The following is a 19,779-nucleotide window of genomic DNA, read 5'->3' on the forward strand; positions in this document are numbered from 1 at the left end:
TCGACGACGCTTTCTCTTCTCTACAGGTAACGACGTTGTTTTAGGTCGTGACCTAATCTTACATCATCAACTTTGATCTTAGTCATTGAGGTTTTTGATGTATGGGGTATTGATTACATGGGTCCTTTTGTTCAGTCAAATAAAAATGAGTACATTCTTGTGGCTGTTGATTTTGTGTCTAAATGGGTTGAGGCAGTGGCTACTAAAATTGCCAATCACGTAGTCATGGTTGAGTTCATTCAAACGAACATTTTTAGTCGGTTTGGTATGCCACAAGCTATTATTTGTGATGGGGGTGCTCACTCTGTAATAGATATTTTCATACTTTGGTACAAAAATACTCCATCACTCTTAAAGTTGCTACTCCTTATCATCCCCAAACAAGTGGTCAAGTTGAAACATCCAATCGTGAGAATAAGAGAATTCTTGAAAAAATGGTTAAGCCATATCATACGGATTGGTCATTCAAACTAAATGATGCTTTATGGGCTTACCAAACAGCTTTTAAGACTCCAATTGGTATGTCACCTTACCGTCTCGTCTATGGTAAAGGGTGTCATCTTCTTGTAGAATTAGAGCATAGAGCTTTTTGGGCCATAAAAAAACTCAATTTTGAAATGAACTTTGCTGGTTCTAACAGGAAGCTTCAACTAGCTGAGCTTGAAGAATTGTGTAATGATGATTATGAGAGTGCTAAGGTTCATAAAACCAAAACTAAGGCATTTCATGACAAGCATATCTTGCGTAAGACTTTTAAGCCCGGGCAAAAGGTTTTATTGTATAATACACGACTAAAACTTTTACGTGGAAAGCTTAAGTCACATTGGGAGGGTCCATATATGGTTATTTCTATTGCGCCTTATGGTGCAATTGAAATACAAGATTACAAGACTGGACAAGTGTCCAAAGTTAATGGAAAAAGGTTAAAAGCCTACATTGAGAGTAGTGTGCAGAGAGACACAGTGGAGGCAGTAAAACTTCATGATCCTATTTACTTGGACTAGATAGGTCAGTTATCGTCGAGCTATCGAAGTTAAACTTAGCATTATGTTGAGCTATCGACGTTAAACTTAGCATTTGTATGTTGTAATATAGTTTATTTTTATTTTTGCTTTAATTGTTAGGTTTTAGTTTTTTTTTTTTTTTTTTTTTTTCTAGCTTAGTTTAGATTTAGATTTATTAAGAAAAAGAAATAAAAATTGAAAACAACAGAAAAATAAAAAATTTGTCCTCAAAGCTCGAGCTTTCATTCTAAAGCTCAACTATTAAAAGCTTAAGCTTACACACGATGAGCTCGAGCCATTCTTCTTCACTAACTTTAGGGTTTTTGGTGGAAGGCTCGAGCTCTCAGGTTCTAAAGCTCGAGCCCCGAGTTTTAAAGTTTTTAAAAAAACTCGAGAGTTCTCATTCTTCCATTCTCTCATACTCTATATCTCTCTCTCAAAGTTTCTCTCAAAGTTTTCTTCTCCATACTAATTCAGCATGCTCTTTGATATTATCTTTCCAGATTTGCAGGTGCTAATCAGGCAAAAATCTCCATCTTTATCTTCTTCCCATTGCTTCCTTTTTAATTACTTAAATTTCTAGATCTGGACTAGGAAAGCATGAGTTTATTTTTGGATGAATGATTATTTGGGCTTTCATAAGTTATCTACATACAATGGATATTTAATGGACTCCTTGGTTGATCTATATATTGATTTCTGAGATCTGTGTTGGTGTAGTTTTAGGTATAGCTCGAGCTCTAAAATCTAAAGCTCGAGCCTTGCTTCAAGCTTGAGCTTTAATTCCCAGATTGCAGAAATTAGTGGATTTTGGTAATTTGAGGAGATTTCTTTGATGAATACAATTAATTGCAAGTTAAGATGGTTCATTCTACTCCTTCTAAGTGTGCTAAGGTGACTAAAGATGTTTTGCCAAGTGCTTGGAAGGCAATTCCAATTTATTATGAAACGACCTTCGATTATCAGGAGTTTATCACTGATCCTCGCACTAGATGGGCTATGAAGTCCTTTAGTTATAGGCATCTTCTACATCTTATAGTTCCTGTTACTAAGATTACTTATCCTCGTCTTGTTCGTTTGTTTTATCTCAATCTTGTTTATAGTGAGAATGACCCTTGGGAGCATAGAACTGTGGTCGATGGGCATGAGTTGATTGTTAATCCTAGTGTTATTGCTGCAGATTTGGAATGTTATCATAAGCTTCCTCAGGTGGTAGATGAGAGGCATAGTTGTCCTAATTTCACACATTTCCCTAGGGTACCAACTACAGAAAATTTAATTCAAAAGTTGTGTGATGGTAGGTTTGCCATGAGAAAGCGCAGTAGTACTACCAAGGCTAAGATTCCAAAGAGGTTATGGATTTTGGATTCTATTATCTCTTCTAATGTTCATCTTCTTGGACGTAAGAATATTCGGAATACTAATTTTCTTCAGGCACTCTATGCTATTCAATTTGAGCATTGGTATTCATTTTCTCAGATGATTTTCTCCCAGTTACTGGAGTTTTGGTCAGAAATTGGACCACATAAGAATGTTCCAACTCATAAGCAACCTTTTCCATATATGATTACCAGGCTATTAGAGCTACAGGGTTTTGTGGTAGATAATAAAGAGGAATCTTGTGATGCATCTCCTCTATTTAGAATGAAGGAATGGAATAAGGTTTGGACACATATACCAACGAGTCGCCGTAATGCAGAGGAGTTTAGGATGAGGGTTATTTAGCAGTTATTACTAGAGTGGCGGATGAGGACGATGATGAGGCCACAGAGGATGAGATAGATATCGCTGATTGCCAGGCACCACCGAGGAGGAGGCCAGTTCCTGCAGCACAGCCTAAGAGTTCTTCTTAGGCTGAGATTAGAGAGTTACATGCCAAGGTGGCAGAGCTGCAGGATGGACATACATTGCTGCGAGAGATGCTGATTGCGCAGCAGAGCATTCTTGCCGAGCTATTATGCCGCACTTTATTTGCCGCTTCTACTTCTACAGATCTTCCTCCACCTCATATGGATTAGCTGTCTAGGGCTTTTCTGTATTTTGTTTTCCTAGATAGGCATCTTTTAATGACTAGGGCAGTATTTTTGATGTATCTCATTCTATATGTTATATTTCTACCCTAAGTCTGTTATTCAAAGCATTGTACTGATCATGATTATTTATATACATGTTTTTTGCCTATCCTATACTTATGTTGATATTTGAGCTGTATGTGATATTTCTCTGTTATTACTCCATATACTTGATACTCTGATGTGTGTTGGAGGTTGATGATTTTGCCAGGTACTACAAACCAAGTTTGGGGGTGACTTCTTTATTTCACCCTCCTATGCTTCATATTGGTATATATTTGCTGGTCTGATATAGTATGGTAATATCTTTCTAACTCTCTTTTGTTTTCACACATTGAGGACAATGTGCACACTAAGTTTGGGGGTAAGGGGAAATTCAATTTTTGGTGATCTATTAAACACAAGGTCCTGCATTTTTTATTTTAAAAGCATAATTTTGAGTCTGTTGGTTGTCATGAATTATTTCTGCAGTCTGATGTTGGTTAGAAATGGTCTGTATGCCGAAATTATGTTGAAAAGGAATTCTTGAAAAAATTTTAAATCAGTTGGTAGCCTGTGGTCCATTTTAATAGGATGATTATTGTTTAATGATATTGATCTCTGAAATACTCCACTTTGCACATATTCACACTAACATGAATTCTGTGGGGTATAAACTGGAAGTCTAGTTTTGTTTTGAGCTAAACTAAGATGAGTAGGTGAATTTGATAATTTTGATAACCAAAGCATATAAAAAAAATAAAAGAAAGGAAAGAAAAGGTATGTATGCAATAAATGAAAAAAAATTCTTCACCAATGTGAATAAAAGAGAAAAAAAAAATTAAAGAAAGAAAAGTGAAGAAAAGATGTAGAAAATGGTCAAGTTCAGGTCTGTACCTAGATTGCTTGAGCAATTAAGTCCTTAAGGGTGTGTTCTGACACCTAATGCCGTAAGACCATCTGGATTGGGAGTCATTGGCTGAAAGCTTGTTACATAAGGAGTTTAGGTTGCCTAGATTACTTGAACAATTAAGTCCAAAGGGGTGCTTTATCACTTAATGCCTTAATACCGTCTAGTTTGGGAGTCATTGGCCGAAAGTTTGTTACATGGGTAATTTAGAAAGCTTAATAGACTTAAGCATTGCACAGTATCCTTTTTGAAAAATGTATATATGGAGAAAATAATAATGCCTTGGGAGTTAGAATTTGAAAAGTTTGCCTATAAGTTAAGGGATAGCACGGAATACGTGCAAGTATGGATAGTAAGCCACATGTTTGACTGTGAGTTCACTTTTAACGAGTTTTAGAGATTAAGATTATTGATTAAATGATTAAACTGACATATGGGGACTATGACTACTAAATTGAAATTGGAAGTTGAAAGTTTTTCTGATTAATATAATTGGTTGTTCTTCCTATATTTGATTGATTGATGAACTACAGAAATATCATAATTTGAAAATAGGCTTGAGTGAGCTTATTGTATAAATAAGGCACTGTCTAAGATGTTTATGGGTACCATCACTAGAAACCCTCATGAGACTACAACTCGTCCATTAGGGGTAACCTAGGGGTTTAAAGGCATGTTGTATATGCTAAATGTAACCATGATTCCCACGAAAGTGGCTTTTTAGTTCTGTATTGCAAAGGAACTAGCAATATGTAAGTTTGGGGGTGTTATGAGCGTTGAATATTGCATATTCGAGCCCTAAATGTACATATGTTAAGACCTAAAGTGATACTTCTTTCCTAGAGAAACAGTTAAAACCGAGACTTTATGATGAAAAGACTGATATCGAAGCTTACAAAGTCGTTGTCGGTTATTCAAAAACAAGCCGAGAGCTTAAATGGTGAAGTTTGGAAGAATTCAGGTACCAAAGCTCGAGCTTAAGTTCTGAGGCTCGAGCCCTACAACAAAAAGAAGAAAAATCAACAAGGCATTAAAGCTCGAGCTCTACTCCTTAAGCTCGAGTCTTCTAGGATAGATTGGATTTATAAGCTACGGGGATTATTCTTTTCCAAGTCTTATTTCATTCCAAATGGCTAGTAGACCTAAAAGTCCACTTAACCTTTATTTCTTCTATAAAAGAAGGCACAGGCCTTGATAGAAGATGTTCCTTTTTCTCGTATTATTCAGAAGGCTGATATTGTGGTAGTGGCTTTTAGGGTTTCCAGAACCATAAAAGGTAAAGATCCTGAGAAAAGATATGTCGTCTGTGACAATGAAGATGACAACAATACAGATGATATTCTGTATCATCATGAGTAGCTAATTCCTCTCTTAGGACACTGATGTAACCCGATCTAAGTATTATGGTTTGATGGTTCTAACTCTAGGATATTTCAATATATTATATTTCTGATTATATGATTATGAGTAATTGAGACAACTCAATTGGATCTTAAAGGTTTAAATAATTTCTGAAAAGTTATTACCTTGTCTTAGATATAACTGTTCTTAAATTATTCTTACCCCATTCTTATTAGACAGTTTCTAGTGGAGCCCTACTAGACATAAAAATGGAGATCATGTAATGGTGTTCCAATATTTTTTTATAAATGAATGTTTTCATAGTATATGCATAGGAAAGATGGATTGTTTGCAAAATTAGTTAAAGTATGTAGGTTGATAGTCCATACTAACAGCAGATAGGTTATAGTTAACTGCAATTTATAAAACATCTTTCTTTAAAAACTAAATTTAACGAATGTTATCGAGTTTAATTCATTTGAAATATAAATTGTTAAATTCCCAGAGTTGAATAGTTAACCATAGTATGAAGGTTGTGGTGAAGTCAAAGCCCTAAGACTTTTTCTCTCTCTGACCTCTTTATTTTAAATTCAGTTTAATTTTATTTTATGCTCGTAACAACCAATCAATCAATTCAACCAGTTACCTGTAAACCAAGAAATAAGTTTGATTAGTTAAAACAAAGCAAAGAACACTCATCTCCTTGTAGGATCGGCACCCTCTATTGATATGCACAAATGTGTACCAATTAAAAATACCACTTACAACAATAGCACACACACACACACACACATATATATATATATATATATATATATATATATATATATCAATGTAGAATAAGGCTATTATAAGGGTTTATCGAACCACAAGGAATGCTAGCTTATGGCAATCAAGATTGTAAGATTAATTTATGGTTTGATTTGTGAAATAAATTTTTTTGGATTGTTTTGTTTGTCACATACATAAACTGAATTTAACTAAAATTACTAAAACAGAATTTGAATATAAGTAAATGAGGTAATAACTTATACATGTAACCATGATATGTCGAAATACAAGATAACTACAATATCTTCAAGAAAATCATACACTTTAGGACTAAGCATAACCCATCTTTGGTTGGCATGGCTCATCCACCTAAACTAAGTTGTGGTATGAACCATCTTCCCTAGGCATGGCCTATCAAGGTCCTTTAATGGTATGTTGCAGCACATGCAATCAGTTAAATATTATAGATTATTTTCAGTTGGTATGGATCATCTACCTAACTAAATTAATCTAAAGATATAGCATGGTCCATCTTCCTTAGGTATAATCTATATAAATACTCAATTACATGCCAATATAACCATTGCATAATCTCATCCTTATTGTCACTCTAAGAATGTAAGTAGCATAATCATGAAGAAATAATTTTTAAGATAAGATAAGAGTCTCAATAAGATTATATATAGAATGAAGCACAAATACATCAAAGTGTAATCTTTAGATTATACAACTTGTCACAAATATGCAAAGTTCCCCAAATTTAGATACAATCAAGACATAATTACTTGGCAAGGGTTACATCAAATCCCTAAGAAGGGAGTTAGCCTCTCATGTGCAAGGTGTAAGCCTCCATTAATGATGAAGACTCCATCCATGAGCTCAGAATTCTACCTCCTTCTTCTTCCTCTCCCTTTTAATATTTCTCTCTTTATCTTTCACCCCTATTCAAACTTAGAGACAGATAATGATGGGTGGTTGATATATAAACTCAAAATGCCCCCCAAATAGATCATATTTCGTAGCCTTTCAAATTCTAAAAGAGTTTGAGACATCCCTAAAATCAAGGAAACAAACTTTTACTAAATCAAAGTTTGACAGCTCAGCATGTTGGTAGAATTAGCATGTTATTCTTCTATATTTTTGACCTATCAATTATCCAAATTAGCCTTTCCTCTTAACATATAAAATATAGTTCTATGAGTCAGCTTTCCAAATCATCAAACCATTTAGCAATTGGATTTATAACCCGATAGATATGGTCAAAATACCACAAGAGTGCAAAGTTGAGTTCTGCCACCTAGCATCGTGTTAGTGTCCTCTTTCTCTCTATTTTTGACATCTGAAACATGAGAATTAGACTTCCATTAAAAAATACCAAACATATAGCTCTGAGTTCTCTTTCCACAGAATTAAATGGCTCATTATTTGGAGTTCGGAGCAGAGAGTTATGGCCTTTTTACCGAAGGTGCGCAGAGTTGACGACAGCTCGCGTCGGGACGCTAGAACTCGCATCGGGACACGAACTACTGATGCCTGGTGTCCGGATGCGAGGTCCTACATCCGAACACCAAACACTGGTGCTTGACTTTTTCTTTTCTTCTGTAATGCTGACAGTATCCATTGCCTGTTTGGGCCATTTCTTCTTGAATACCACTTGATGTTTAGGCCTGAAATGCCTTGTGCTCAAAAAGTCCTTAAAACCTTATTTTTATTCCTTTTTTGCAATTGGACCTCCAAAAACACAAAAACACAAAAATGAAGTTAATCTATATACACAGATTAAATAATGGGCTTAACTAATGCAATTAAGGGCACTTAAATATAAAATATTTGACGCTTATCATCTTACCTAAGCTTAATTATAGTCATTGCCCCTTGGTACATGGCACTGGCATTTTTTAGCCCGAAAGGCATGACTGTATAGTGGAAGCTTTCAAGGGATATTCTGAACACTGTTTTATGGTCATCTACCTCAGCTATACGGATTTGGTTGTAACCACTATAACCATCCATGAAAGAAAACATAGTATTCCCTACTACAGCATCCACCAGAGTGTCGATGATGGGTAAGGGGAAGTTATCTTTTGGACAAGCCTTGTTCAGATCTCAAATGTCAATACAGATACAGAGCTATCCATTTTTCTTCTTGACCGAGATTATGTTAGCCAGCCAGGTGATGAGCGCTGAAAAGTGCCTATTTAAACCCCTTAAGCTTAGGCATTCTAGTACCTTTATCTATCTTACTTTACCGTTTTAGATTGATTTCATTTTATTTCTATTTTCAGGCACATATCCCGAAAATAAGCTAACTCAGCCAAATAAGAGCTTAATTGAAGCAATTCTGGGATGAATCAAAGAAATGAGCCAAGTGGAAGTAAAAAGGAAGAAAAAGGTGGAAATCAACATCTTCGATCAATCTCAGATCAAAGTTCGATCGATCCAACATGATCGATCTCAGCACTTCAAGATGAGTCAGAGCCATGATAACATTTTCAGAGATCTCAAAAGTTCGATCAATCCAACATCATTCTTCGATAGATCGAACTGCTTTGTCCTTATCCAAATCATTGATCTTATCTAGTTGTACCACCCTACCAACCACTTTTGTCCTTTTCTTAAAACTATCTTCAAAATATCTCAGATTTGTCTTTATCCAAAAAGCGCCACCAATGAAGATTGATCTAGCCTAAGTTTGATGGATCTCAGCAATGTTCGATCGATCCAAGTCCAAGGTTCGATCGATCGAACTTCCTCTAGGGCGAAAAAGTTAAATTTCTAGCTCATTGAAAGTTGTCCTTTATCCAATCATTAGGGAATATTGTCTGCACGACCCCAGCTCATTTTTGGGTGTCATTCGACCTACCTATATAAGGATAAAGATTGTTTTTTACAAAGGGAGAGCCAGCATAATATCATATCATCTCTTGGAAAGCAAGCTTAGAGGAGGAGGAGGCTAGAGACACAAAGGGGGGAGTTTTTCATTAACGAGGAGCAGATTTCTTCCATGGAGTTAGCCCTTGAGGGTTGGAGCAACATCACTATGAGTGGCTAGACATCCTCTTGGGGCTAGAGTTAGCCCCAAGCATACTTTCTATATCTTAATCTTATGTATTATTGAGGGGTTAGTGTTATAATTAATGTTTTGACACTCTGATATATATAGATCTTGATTGTTCAATGATTTATGTGATTAAATGCTTTCAATTGATCATTTCATTCTATCCATATGTCTATGTATGTTATAATAGATGTTCATGTGCTGGTCTCTAGATTTTGTGTTATTGATGCATGTCTATGTGTATTGATGCTATAGATTTAGAGATTGTCAAAACATAGTGCTTAATGGAATACTCTTGTGATTTTCTTGATGGTTCATACTTATTCCTTAAAGGATTGTGTCTCTCCCTTAGTTTATTTTCATGCTAGTAGTGTAAATGTAGTGTAGTTATCGTGTACTGTTAAATGAGAGGATAATCCATGCTTATTGTTTGATGATTCATGCTTTTGAATACAAGTAGCATATGTCTCTAACCTTGTGTTGTATTTGGATTGTGAGCTTAATGAAAGGATTAATGACTTGTTTTGATCTATTGTGCCTTTCACATGTTGTTTAGACAATATAGGCTTCATTGCTTAGATATATTGTGCCTTTCACATGATGTTTAGATAATACATGCTTAACTAGTCATCCTTGCTTCTAGAATCAACCAAACACACATACACACCAATGTTGCAACACACTATTTGCCCTCATTAGTCACTTGTCAATGGTATAGAAATGCATTGCTTGCTGGTGATCTCTAAACCCCAAGACTCTTCTCTCTCTTATTTGCTCTTAGTTGCATTCTTTTGTTATCACTTAGTTTAATTTAGTTGCTCTCTAGTCTAATCAACCAACCAACCAATTGTTTGATCACTCGACCTACTAGCCCTAACAGTGATTCCACAACTTTGTTCGACCCTCACAATCCCTTGGGACGATCCCTACTCGCCCTAGCTACGTTAATACTAGTGTTGGTAGTGGTTTTTATAAATTTAAACATGACCCAAAAGGCTTTTCTTGAACCTCTCATTCAGTACACTATTTTGGCATATACAAGCGGCCATCGTCAAATTTTTGTGCCGTTGCCGGGGATTGATTTGATTTGGCAACGTCAGAATTGTGGAATCAATTAGGATTAGTACTCTTTTGATCGTATCTTTACTTTATTTTTATTTTTCTTTTTGGTTACTTATTGTGTTGTTCTTACTTGACTAGGTGCATTATTGGAGAGGAAACAAGCAAAGGAGCATTCAAGCAAAGCAAAGAAAGTAAAAAGCTAAAAATTTTAAAAATTTGCTAAGCTAAGCTTTAAATTTGGAGTTGAAGTGCTAAAGGACCTTTGTGAGACTTTCTTTATTCAATCCCTTAGTTAAATCATCGGCCTGCGTGGAGGCTTGTTTTTAATTTCTTAGTGAAATTGTGAGCCTGCGTGGAGGCTTGTTTTTAATTGTTCTTTGCATCATTGTTGTTAAAGCATGGGAGTATGAATTAAGTGTTTGTGGAAGAAGTCTAATTGTATTGTTGTGAAGGCATAGTGCTTGTCATTCTTTGTGCTTGTTGTGTTTTGCATTATGTATGCATGGACGTCGTTCATTGAGACCAACTCTTGTCCCTCTTGATTTGCATCTTGAATCCGTAGTTAGAAATCCTAGGGGAAGAGGAAGTTCTAATTCTACCCGATCCATTACATCAATGGATGACCATAATGATGATCATGTTGAGGACCTTGGTCACATAGACCAACAAGGTATCCTTCATCCAAATGTGCATAATGAAAACATACAACTACTATTAGGCATGCCTAAGCCATACATTCACCAACCACCACAACAATAAGGCCAAGCTCCATATGGAATGCCAAGGCCAATGTATGCTCCACAACCTCCCATCATCAATCAAGGAATTCAAAACCAAGGTGTTCATGTTGTACTTCAAGTAGCTAATCCACCTCTTACTTTAAGAGACCATTATATGCCTAATGAGTATAATGCACCTACATGTATCCAATTGCCTCCATTTAGAGCACATCATTATGAAATTAAGCCACAAACCATTCAAATGCTTTCTAACTATCATGGACTTCCAAGCGAAGAACCTTACAATCATTTAGATGAGTTTCTTAAAGTATGTTCCACCGTAAAATATACGGACATGCTGGAAGAGGTTTTAAGACTCAAAATTTTTCCATTCACCTTAAAAGACAAGGCAAAGTATTGGTTTAACAATCTTAGGCCTTTTTCAATCACTTCTTGGGCAGAAATGCAACAAGAGTTTTTGAAGAAGTACTATCCGGTTTCAAAAACCAATGCTATGAGAACTTATCATCCAAGAATGGTAGAAATTCACAAGGCAGGAAGAGTGTTGGCTTACATCAAGTCAACCATTCAAATGAAATAGCCACCGAAATGAAGTCTTTATCTCAAAGGTTTGATCAATTTTTGATTAACCAAAACTCAGCGAACCAAGTATCGTCCTTCCCTAACCATTCTCATTGTGAATCAAATGAAACATGTATGACTTATTCTAGTGTTCTTCATTCTACTTCTCATTGACAAGTGTAAAATGAACCTAACGAACAAGTCAATGCAGCTTTTATGAACCAAGGGAACAATCCTTGTGGTACTCATTATAATCCAAGTTGGAGGAATCATCCGAATTTCTCTTGGAAAAACCAAGGAAAGGGCTCAATTCCCAAGGCAATTTTCAAGGGAAGTACATTCCACCTCCACTTCAAAACCAAGGATCCCAAGGTTATAGACCTTATCAATCACAAGGGAATCAATTTGCTAATTCTCATTTTCCCAACCAATCTTAATCCCAAGGAAATACTAGAAGTCCCGCCTTTGAAGAAAAAGTTTTAAATGCTTTGGGCACTTTAGAGGCTAACACACAATTGCTCCATTCTCACTCTCAATTTATTACAAAGCTAGAAACCTAAGTAGGGCAAATAGTAAGCACTCTTAATGTAAGATAGGAGCGAAAGATGCCTATTAATGCCCCACCTAAGCAACAATGTGTTGTGGAAACCCATTCTTCATCGGAAGGCCACACCATTGAACATGTTAATGCGGTGACTACCTTGCGGAGTGGTAGGATTGTGGACAATCAAGTTGAAATGTCCAATGAAGAGACTGAACTGGTGCAACCTCAAGTTGTCACCCGTCCCGTTTCACATCCCATTCCTCCTTCATTGCATATACATGATCTTGTGAATGAGAAAGTCTTGAAAAATGTGTTTAAAAAAGACGTTTTGAAAATGATGCTGAAAAAGTTTTGCTGAAAAATGATTTGAAACAAAATGATTTGAAAACTTCTTGTGTTGAAGAGAGTTCAAAAGAAAATTCTGAAAAAGTGTTTGAAAAAGTTCCATTTCCGGATGCCTTAAAAGGATCCATTTCAAAAGACAAGCAAAAGGCAAAAACCAATGAAATTATGAAAATGTTTAGGCGAGTAAAAGTCAATCTTCCACTTCTAGATGCAATCAAGCAAATTCTGACTTATGCCAAATTCTTGAAAGACTTGTGCACCTAAAAGCGGAAGAACAAGAGCCAAGCACCAAGAAAAGTGGTTTTAACCGAGCAAGTAAGCTTAATTTTACAACATAACACTTTGCTAAAGTTTAAGGACCCTGGTTCACCTACTACTTCATGCATCATTGGTGATCATACCATTAATCGGGCGCTTCTTGACTTAGGAGCAAGTGTTAACCTTCTTCCATACTCGGTTTATGTCAAATTGGGCTTAGGTGAATTAAAACCGACGTCAGTAGTTTTATAACTTGCCAACCGATCCATTAAGAAGCCTAGGGGTATAATTGAGGATGTTTTGATAAAGATTGATAAATTCTTCTTCCCGGTTGATTTCGTTGTCATAGACACGGAACCGGTCCCCAATCCTAAAAGCCAAATTCTCATTATCCTTGGCCGTCCTTTCTTGGTAACCGCTAATGCCAACATCAATTGTAGGACGGGGATAATGAAGATCTCATTTGGCCACATGAAGGTGAAGTTGAATATCTTCAATCCCACACCCAATTCATTTGACAAATATGAAGGAGAGGTTAATGTTGTAAATAAATGTCATAATCTTCAATGTCAAGGAAGTGAGCTTTTTTGTAAGACCAAAACTTCAAAGGGATCATCTTCAACCTTGCATTCTCAAAGTGTTGTTTCAAATTCTTGCTTTGAAAGGGCATGGAAGCCCAAAGGTTGTTCTTGCATTGACAAGGAATAAAAGTTTCGTTTGAGCTTAATCCAACAAGTTCTTCAAAGAACCATTTGTTGGGTGGAGTTCAAAGCATCTATCACCCCAACAAGGAGGGGATGCATTATAAGATCTTTGATCCGGACTAAAAGAACCCAATGTCGTGCTAGAGACGTTAAAGACTAGCAAAAACATTTCGCAGGGTGAAAAAAACCCTATTCCTCCCTCATTTCTATCTTCAATTTCATTTCTTGCGAAGTCTAGATACTTATTTTTGGTTCATATGCATAGATAGGAACTGTAATTAGGATTGCGTGAATTTTGTGTTATGATTGAGCATTTTGCATACGTTCAATCGATCTCAAATGAGAGTTTGATCGATCGAACTTCCATCTGCATCCAACACTTAGAAAAAATTTCTACCTGCACCCACCTGCATCCAAGTCACCTCTCTGTCCCATCGTTAGAACTTATTTTTAGATCGATCAGGAGCCCTTCGATCGATCCAACTTCAAAGTTTGATCGATCTCGTGCTCCAACACTTAGAAAATTTTGAGCCTGCATTAACCTGCATATTTCAGCTCTCTGACTCATCGATCAAAAACATTTCAAGATTGATCTGAAGCTCTTCGATCGATCGAATATTCAAGTTCGATCGATCTCAAGTTCCAACACTTAGCCAATTTTCTGAGCCATAAACCTGCATATTCTTACTCTCTATCTGATCGATCAAACTCTTGTTCTGATCGATCTCAGTTCTTCATTTCATTATTTTGACTATTCAAATTTCAAAAATCCAAAAATATTTTCATTTTTATTTTATTTTATTTTATTTTCATTTCATTTCATTTTATTTTATTTTTCAAAAAGTTTTCAAAAATACAAAAATATTTTAGTTTATTTAGTTTTTAATTATTATTGTTTATTCAATTATCCAAAAAAAAATCCAAAAATATTTTATTCTATTTTATTTTATTTTATTTTGCAAGTTTTTTTTTTAATTTTAATTCTAATTTTTAATTTTAGTTTTTCATTTATCAAAAATTTCAAAAATTTCAAAAAAATACTTTGAGGATAGTTCATCAAAGTTCAATCGATCTGAAATCTCAGTTCGATCGATTGAACTAATAGGAAAATGTTTTTAGAAATAAAATCGAGAGTTGTGAGATCGATTACAAAGATAGATCCAACAACTCCCTACCCTAACCCTTGCTTCCCTCATCGTCGCCGTGAACCCTAATGACCCTTTACATTTTCGGTGAGCCTCCGGCGAGTTCCAACCTTTGATTTTCTTTCTCTCCTCTCGGATTTGCATCACCATCTTCATCTCCTCTTCTCTCGTGACTGGAGGTGAGATCCGTACCACACTTTGTCATTTCAAGGTTTAATTTGATAATATATGTTGCCTAAATGCTAGATCTAGGATGAATGATGATGAAATCCACCATTGATGAGCTTGAACATTTTTGTATATATGTGTATATATGTTTTTATATTTTTAATTTTCGAATTAATTATGGGAGTATGGGCTTTGTAATGTGGCTAGAATTGATTGATGTGTTGTGTTGATGGGCCCATAACCTTGTTTGTGTGGCCCCCATGCTTCCAAAGTTACAGATCTGTGACCTTTGAGTTTTCAACTTTGCACAGTTCGATCGATCGAACTTATATCTCAGATCGATCTTAAGAGATCGATCGAACTCATACCTCAGATCGATCGAACTCATACCTCAAATCGATCGAAGTTTTGAGATCGATCTCAAACCTTTTTGCGATCGATCGAACTTCACAGATCTCATACACACACTTCATTCATCATGCATTATGTTCATGTTATCTCATAAATGCCCAATGCCTGTGATATTCCACATTGGATGCATTTCATACTTACATTGTTTAGCATATTTCATATCTTGTCACTTGCATAGATACATGTCATATATGTTTTGTCTATCTTATTTGACATGCATGTTTCTATTTCATACTTTCAATTCTTAATTCTGGCACTAACTCCCCTTGCAAGTTTTAAAATTATTTTTCAGGCTATGACTAATCGCAAGACTATTGCCAAGAGGAAACACGGGCCTCGGAGACATATCAGACCACGGATAGAGGAGCCAGCAGAGCCCTCTCATGCACAAAAGGAGCCAGTACAACCTACTCCACCTCAGTCACCTGCTCATGAGGCTGAGGATGATCATATTCCATCCACCTCTGTAGCTCAGCCTGCATTTACACCATCACCATCTCCATCACATGCTGGAGTTGAGTAGTCACCAGTACCATCTCCACCACGCCAGCCAGCTCAGGAACGTGAAAAGCCCGCGCCTAGATATGCACATATGGTAATAGACCATGAGTCGGTGTTCGACACAGCCTTTTTCTCCAGATTGGTGCTGACCCGATCAGCTTACCACGACATTATTCAGAGGGGCCTTGCAGCTATTCTTGCCCCAGTTACAGAGCCAGTCTACCCGCGGCTAGTACGGTTGTTCTTCCCGAACCTCCAACCATCCCCGCGTACCACAGCAGAGCTGGTCACTACTATAGATGGCTATCAGATTACTATCACTGTGGACTCGCTAGCCCGCTCTTGCCATTGTTTGCACAGATTACTATCACTATCACTATAGATGGCGAGACTTTTGCCACCAGCATATTCCTTCCAGATAACCTATGGTTCTTCGATTCCGTTCTCTTTTGGAATATATATATGGCCAGGCACAAGATCTAGCGGAGAGGAGACTATCTGACTGCCCTCTATGTATTCTACACAGGCCACTGGGTATCTATTCCCGCGCTCATCTGGAATGTGATGAGGAAACTATTTGACGAGTATATCAGCAAAGAGAAGCCCGAACGGGCTAAGTCTCTCCCTTTTGGCCACCTCATCACCCAAATTCTGATCGACCAGCGCTACCCTATTCATCCTCGGGAGCACCCTGAGAGAGGTTCCTATCACTTCTTGAAGAAGGACTGGAACAAGAGTTACAATGCCATCATTACTAGACTTCAGGACCACGTAGTAGTGGCTGCAGAGGAGCTAGAGGCTGAGGAGGCAGAGGCAGCAGCTAAGGTAGTAGCAGCAGATCCCATAGCGGATGATATACTAGTCAGTCCAGCTGTCGAGCATATAGATATTGATTTAGAGCGACCTACAGATAACGCAGAGCAGCACTCTCCAGCTAGGTCGCCAGTACATGAGGAGGAGTAGACTCAGGATCTTTCTTCTGACTTTTCTATAGTAGAGGCTCTAGATCAGACCCCCGGCTTTGGAGTACGCCTACAGACTCTTAAGGATACTGTTGTTGCTATACGAGCTGATCTTACAACCCACAAAGCTGATTTTGCTACATTCCGTACGGATGTCGCGACTATGTTCCAAGATCTATCCAGAGATATCCGCGGAGCCCGACTTGCCCGTCCTACCTCGTCGTCCTAAGTTCCCAGTTCCTTCTATCTTTTGATCCATCTCTGATCTCTGATCTCTATTTTTGTTACTATACAGTATTATTATTTTTGCAATCGGTCTATCGGCTTTGATATTTCTGTTGTACCTGCACTTTATCTGTTTTTACTATGGATGTCATATGATTATATTCTCAATATCTGTATGTTTGACTCCATCAGGTGCATCACAGTGATTTCAGTGAAAGAGTGCTACCCGATTTTCAGGACCACCCTTATACCTCTCTCATCTCTTTATCTGTTTATCCCATTTACACTTGCATGTCCACTGTGCACTAATTATCCCATTTTGTTATCTGATGAGTTTATCCAAGTGCCAATTTTCAGGACCATAGTTCATCCCAAGTTTGGGGAGGCCATGCCACGCACTTCGGATACTTCAGTCCCGATCATTCTATGCCTTAGTTGCACTGGTATACTCTTTCCTTTGTTCTCTTGCACATTGAGGACATTGCGCCATTTAAGTTTGGGAGGAATGGTGCTTTGCAGTGTTAGCTTTAAATTTTAAGATTTTGAGCATGACTTGTATAATTGAGGGATTTTTCTATGATTGGTCCATATCTAGCGATGATTTTGATCTTTTGAGGACTATATTGCTTAAAATTTAAAAATTGCTTAACTTGAGAGTCCAATACTCTTTGTATGCCTTGTGGAAGCCATTTAGGAGTAAATTTTTCGAAAGATTGATATCTTGCTTGCACTTGTGGTCCACATCATCTTGATTTTGTGATTGTTTTGAGATTCACTCTAATTTTCTACATTAGCACAGGTGCACACTAGCATTCATTTGTGGGGCATATGCTTTGTTGAATATTGAATTGGTTATATCCCAATTGAGCTAGTAGTGCATTGAAAGCTTTCATTCTTGATAAAGGTGGATAACAACCCCCTTTCACTAAGTACCCGGGATTCTAGCCTCATCAAGTACTGAACTTCTCGCGTCAAAAGGTGGAGGGCCCAAATTGTAGGTTAACAATAAAAAAAAAAAAAAAAAAAAAAAAAAAAAAAAAGCAATGCAAAGTGAGGACTTCTCCCAAAAGGTGAGAAGTGGGAAATGATTAAATGGTTGTTGTCCTAATTTGTAACCTAGTTGATTTGAGCTTATAAGTCCGTAGGGGTATTTGAATGCCTAATGCCCTAAAGCCGTCTAGTTTGGGAGTCATTGACCTAATGCTCGACCTCATGAATCACTAGAAAGCTTAATAGATCAACACATTGCACCATGCTTCCATCTTTAATCCTAAAAAAAAAAAAAAAAATTGAGTAAAAAGAATAAGTACACCTAGAACAATAAAGCTTTAATAAAATGTTCACTTTTTGTCTTGATGATCGGTACTAGATTTGTGTGCTAGTTTGAGGGTAAGGATGTGATTAATTCTTTAGTTGGCTTAGATAGCAACACATTTAATGCCGGACCACTCAAAAAGGATTCTAGAGTTGTTTTGATTTGCATGATCACTTTCTTGATGTGTGGAGGACCATACTTGCTTGCTTGATGTTGAGATTTTGGGAGATTGCTTGGAAATGTTTGAAAAAATGCATACTTGAGGTAGTTTTCTCCCAATACTTGTTTGCAATATTGGTACCTCTTTTGAAAGAATGAGCTTAATGTTTGTGGGTATCATTTCAAGAAACTCTCATGAGACTTCACTCATCCACTAGGGGCAACCTAGGGGTTTAAAAGGCTTGTTGCATGTGCTAAGTACAATCATGTTCCCTACGAAAGTGGCATTATCCATTTATTGTTTTCTAGTTCATACTTGTATAGTTGTTCATTTCATTCCTTTACTTTTTAGTTCATTGCTAGGGACTAGCAATATTTAAGTTTGGGGGTGTGAGGAGCGCTGTAAAGTGCGTATTTAAACCCCTTAAGCTTATGCATTCTAGTACCTTTATCTATCTTACTTTACCGTTTTAGATTGATTTCGTATTATTTCCATTTTCAGGCACTTATCCCGAAAATAAGCTAACTCAGTCAAATAGGAGCTTAATTAAAGCAATTCTAGAATGAATCAAAGAAAAGAGCCAAGTCGAAGCAAAAAGGAAGAAAAAGGTGGAAATCAACATCTTCGATCGATCTCAAATCAAAGTTTAATCGATCTAACATGATTAATCTCAGCACTTCAAGATGGATCAGAGCCATGATGACATTTTCAGAGATCTCAAAGGTTCGATCGATCCAACATCATTCTTTGATCGATCGAACTGCTTTGTCCTTATCCAAGTGATTGATCTTATCTAGTTGTACCACCCTACTAACCACTTTTGTCTTTTTCTAAAAAATATCTTCAAAATATCTCAGATTTGTCTTTATCAAAAAAGCGCCACCAATGAAGATCGATCTAGCCTAAGTGTTATGGATCTAAGCAATGTTCAATCGATCCAAGTTTAAAGTTCAATCGATCAAACTTCCTCTAGTGCAAAAAAGTTAAATTTACAGAACATTGAAAATGTCTTTTATCCAATCATTAGGGAATATTGTGTGCATGACCCCAACTCATTTTTGTGCTTCATTTAACCTACCTATATAAGGATAAGGATTGCTTTTTACAAAGGGAGAGCCAACATAATATCACACCATCTCTTGGAGAGCAAGCTTTGAGGAGGATGAGGATAGAGACACAAAAGGGGGAGTTCTTCATCAACAAGGAGTATATTTCTTCCATGGAGTTAGCCCTTGAGGGTTGGAGCAACATCACCATGAGTGGCTAGACATCCTCTTGGGGCTAGAGTTAGCCCTAAGCATGCTTTCTATATCTTAATCTTGTGTATTATTGAGGGGTTAGTGTTGTAATTATTGTTTTGACACTTTGATATATATAGATCTTGATTGTTCAATTATTTAGGTGGTTAAATGCTTTCAATTGATCATTTCATTCTATCCATATGTCTATGTATGTTAGAATATATGTTCATGTGCTTGTCTCTAGATTTTATGTTATTGATGCATGTCTATGTGTATTGATGCTATAGATTTAGAGATTGTCA

General features: G+C 36.7%; 1 protein-coding gene across 1 annotated transcript; it reads left to right on the forward strand.

Annotated features, from left to right (window-relative positions):
• Positions 1–434: 434 nt before the first annotated feature.
• Positions 435–1,004, forward strand: LOC132266225 (uncharacterized). Its single transcript, XM_059767078.1, has 3 exons — positions 435–553; positions 641–698; positions 813–1,004. The coding sequence occupies exons 1-3, from the start codon at positions 435–437 to the stop codon at positions 1,002–1,004; spliced, it is 369 nt and encodes a 122-aa protein (XP_059623061.1).
• Positions 1,005–19,779: the final 18,775 nt, after the last annotated feature.

Source organism: Cornus florida, unplaced genomic scaffold (genome assembly GCF_030987335.1).
Source record: "Cornus florida cultivar Cherokee Brave unplaced genomic scaffold, ASM3098733v1 CherokeeBrave_3.0.0_Hap2_Chr07, whole genome shotgun sequence".
Lineage (NCBI taxonomy): Eukaryota > Viridiplantae > Streptophyta > Magnoliopsida > Cornales > Cornaceae > Cornus > Cornus florida.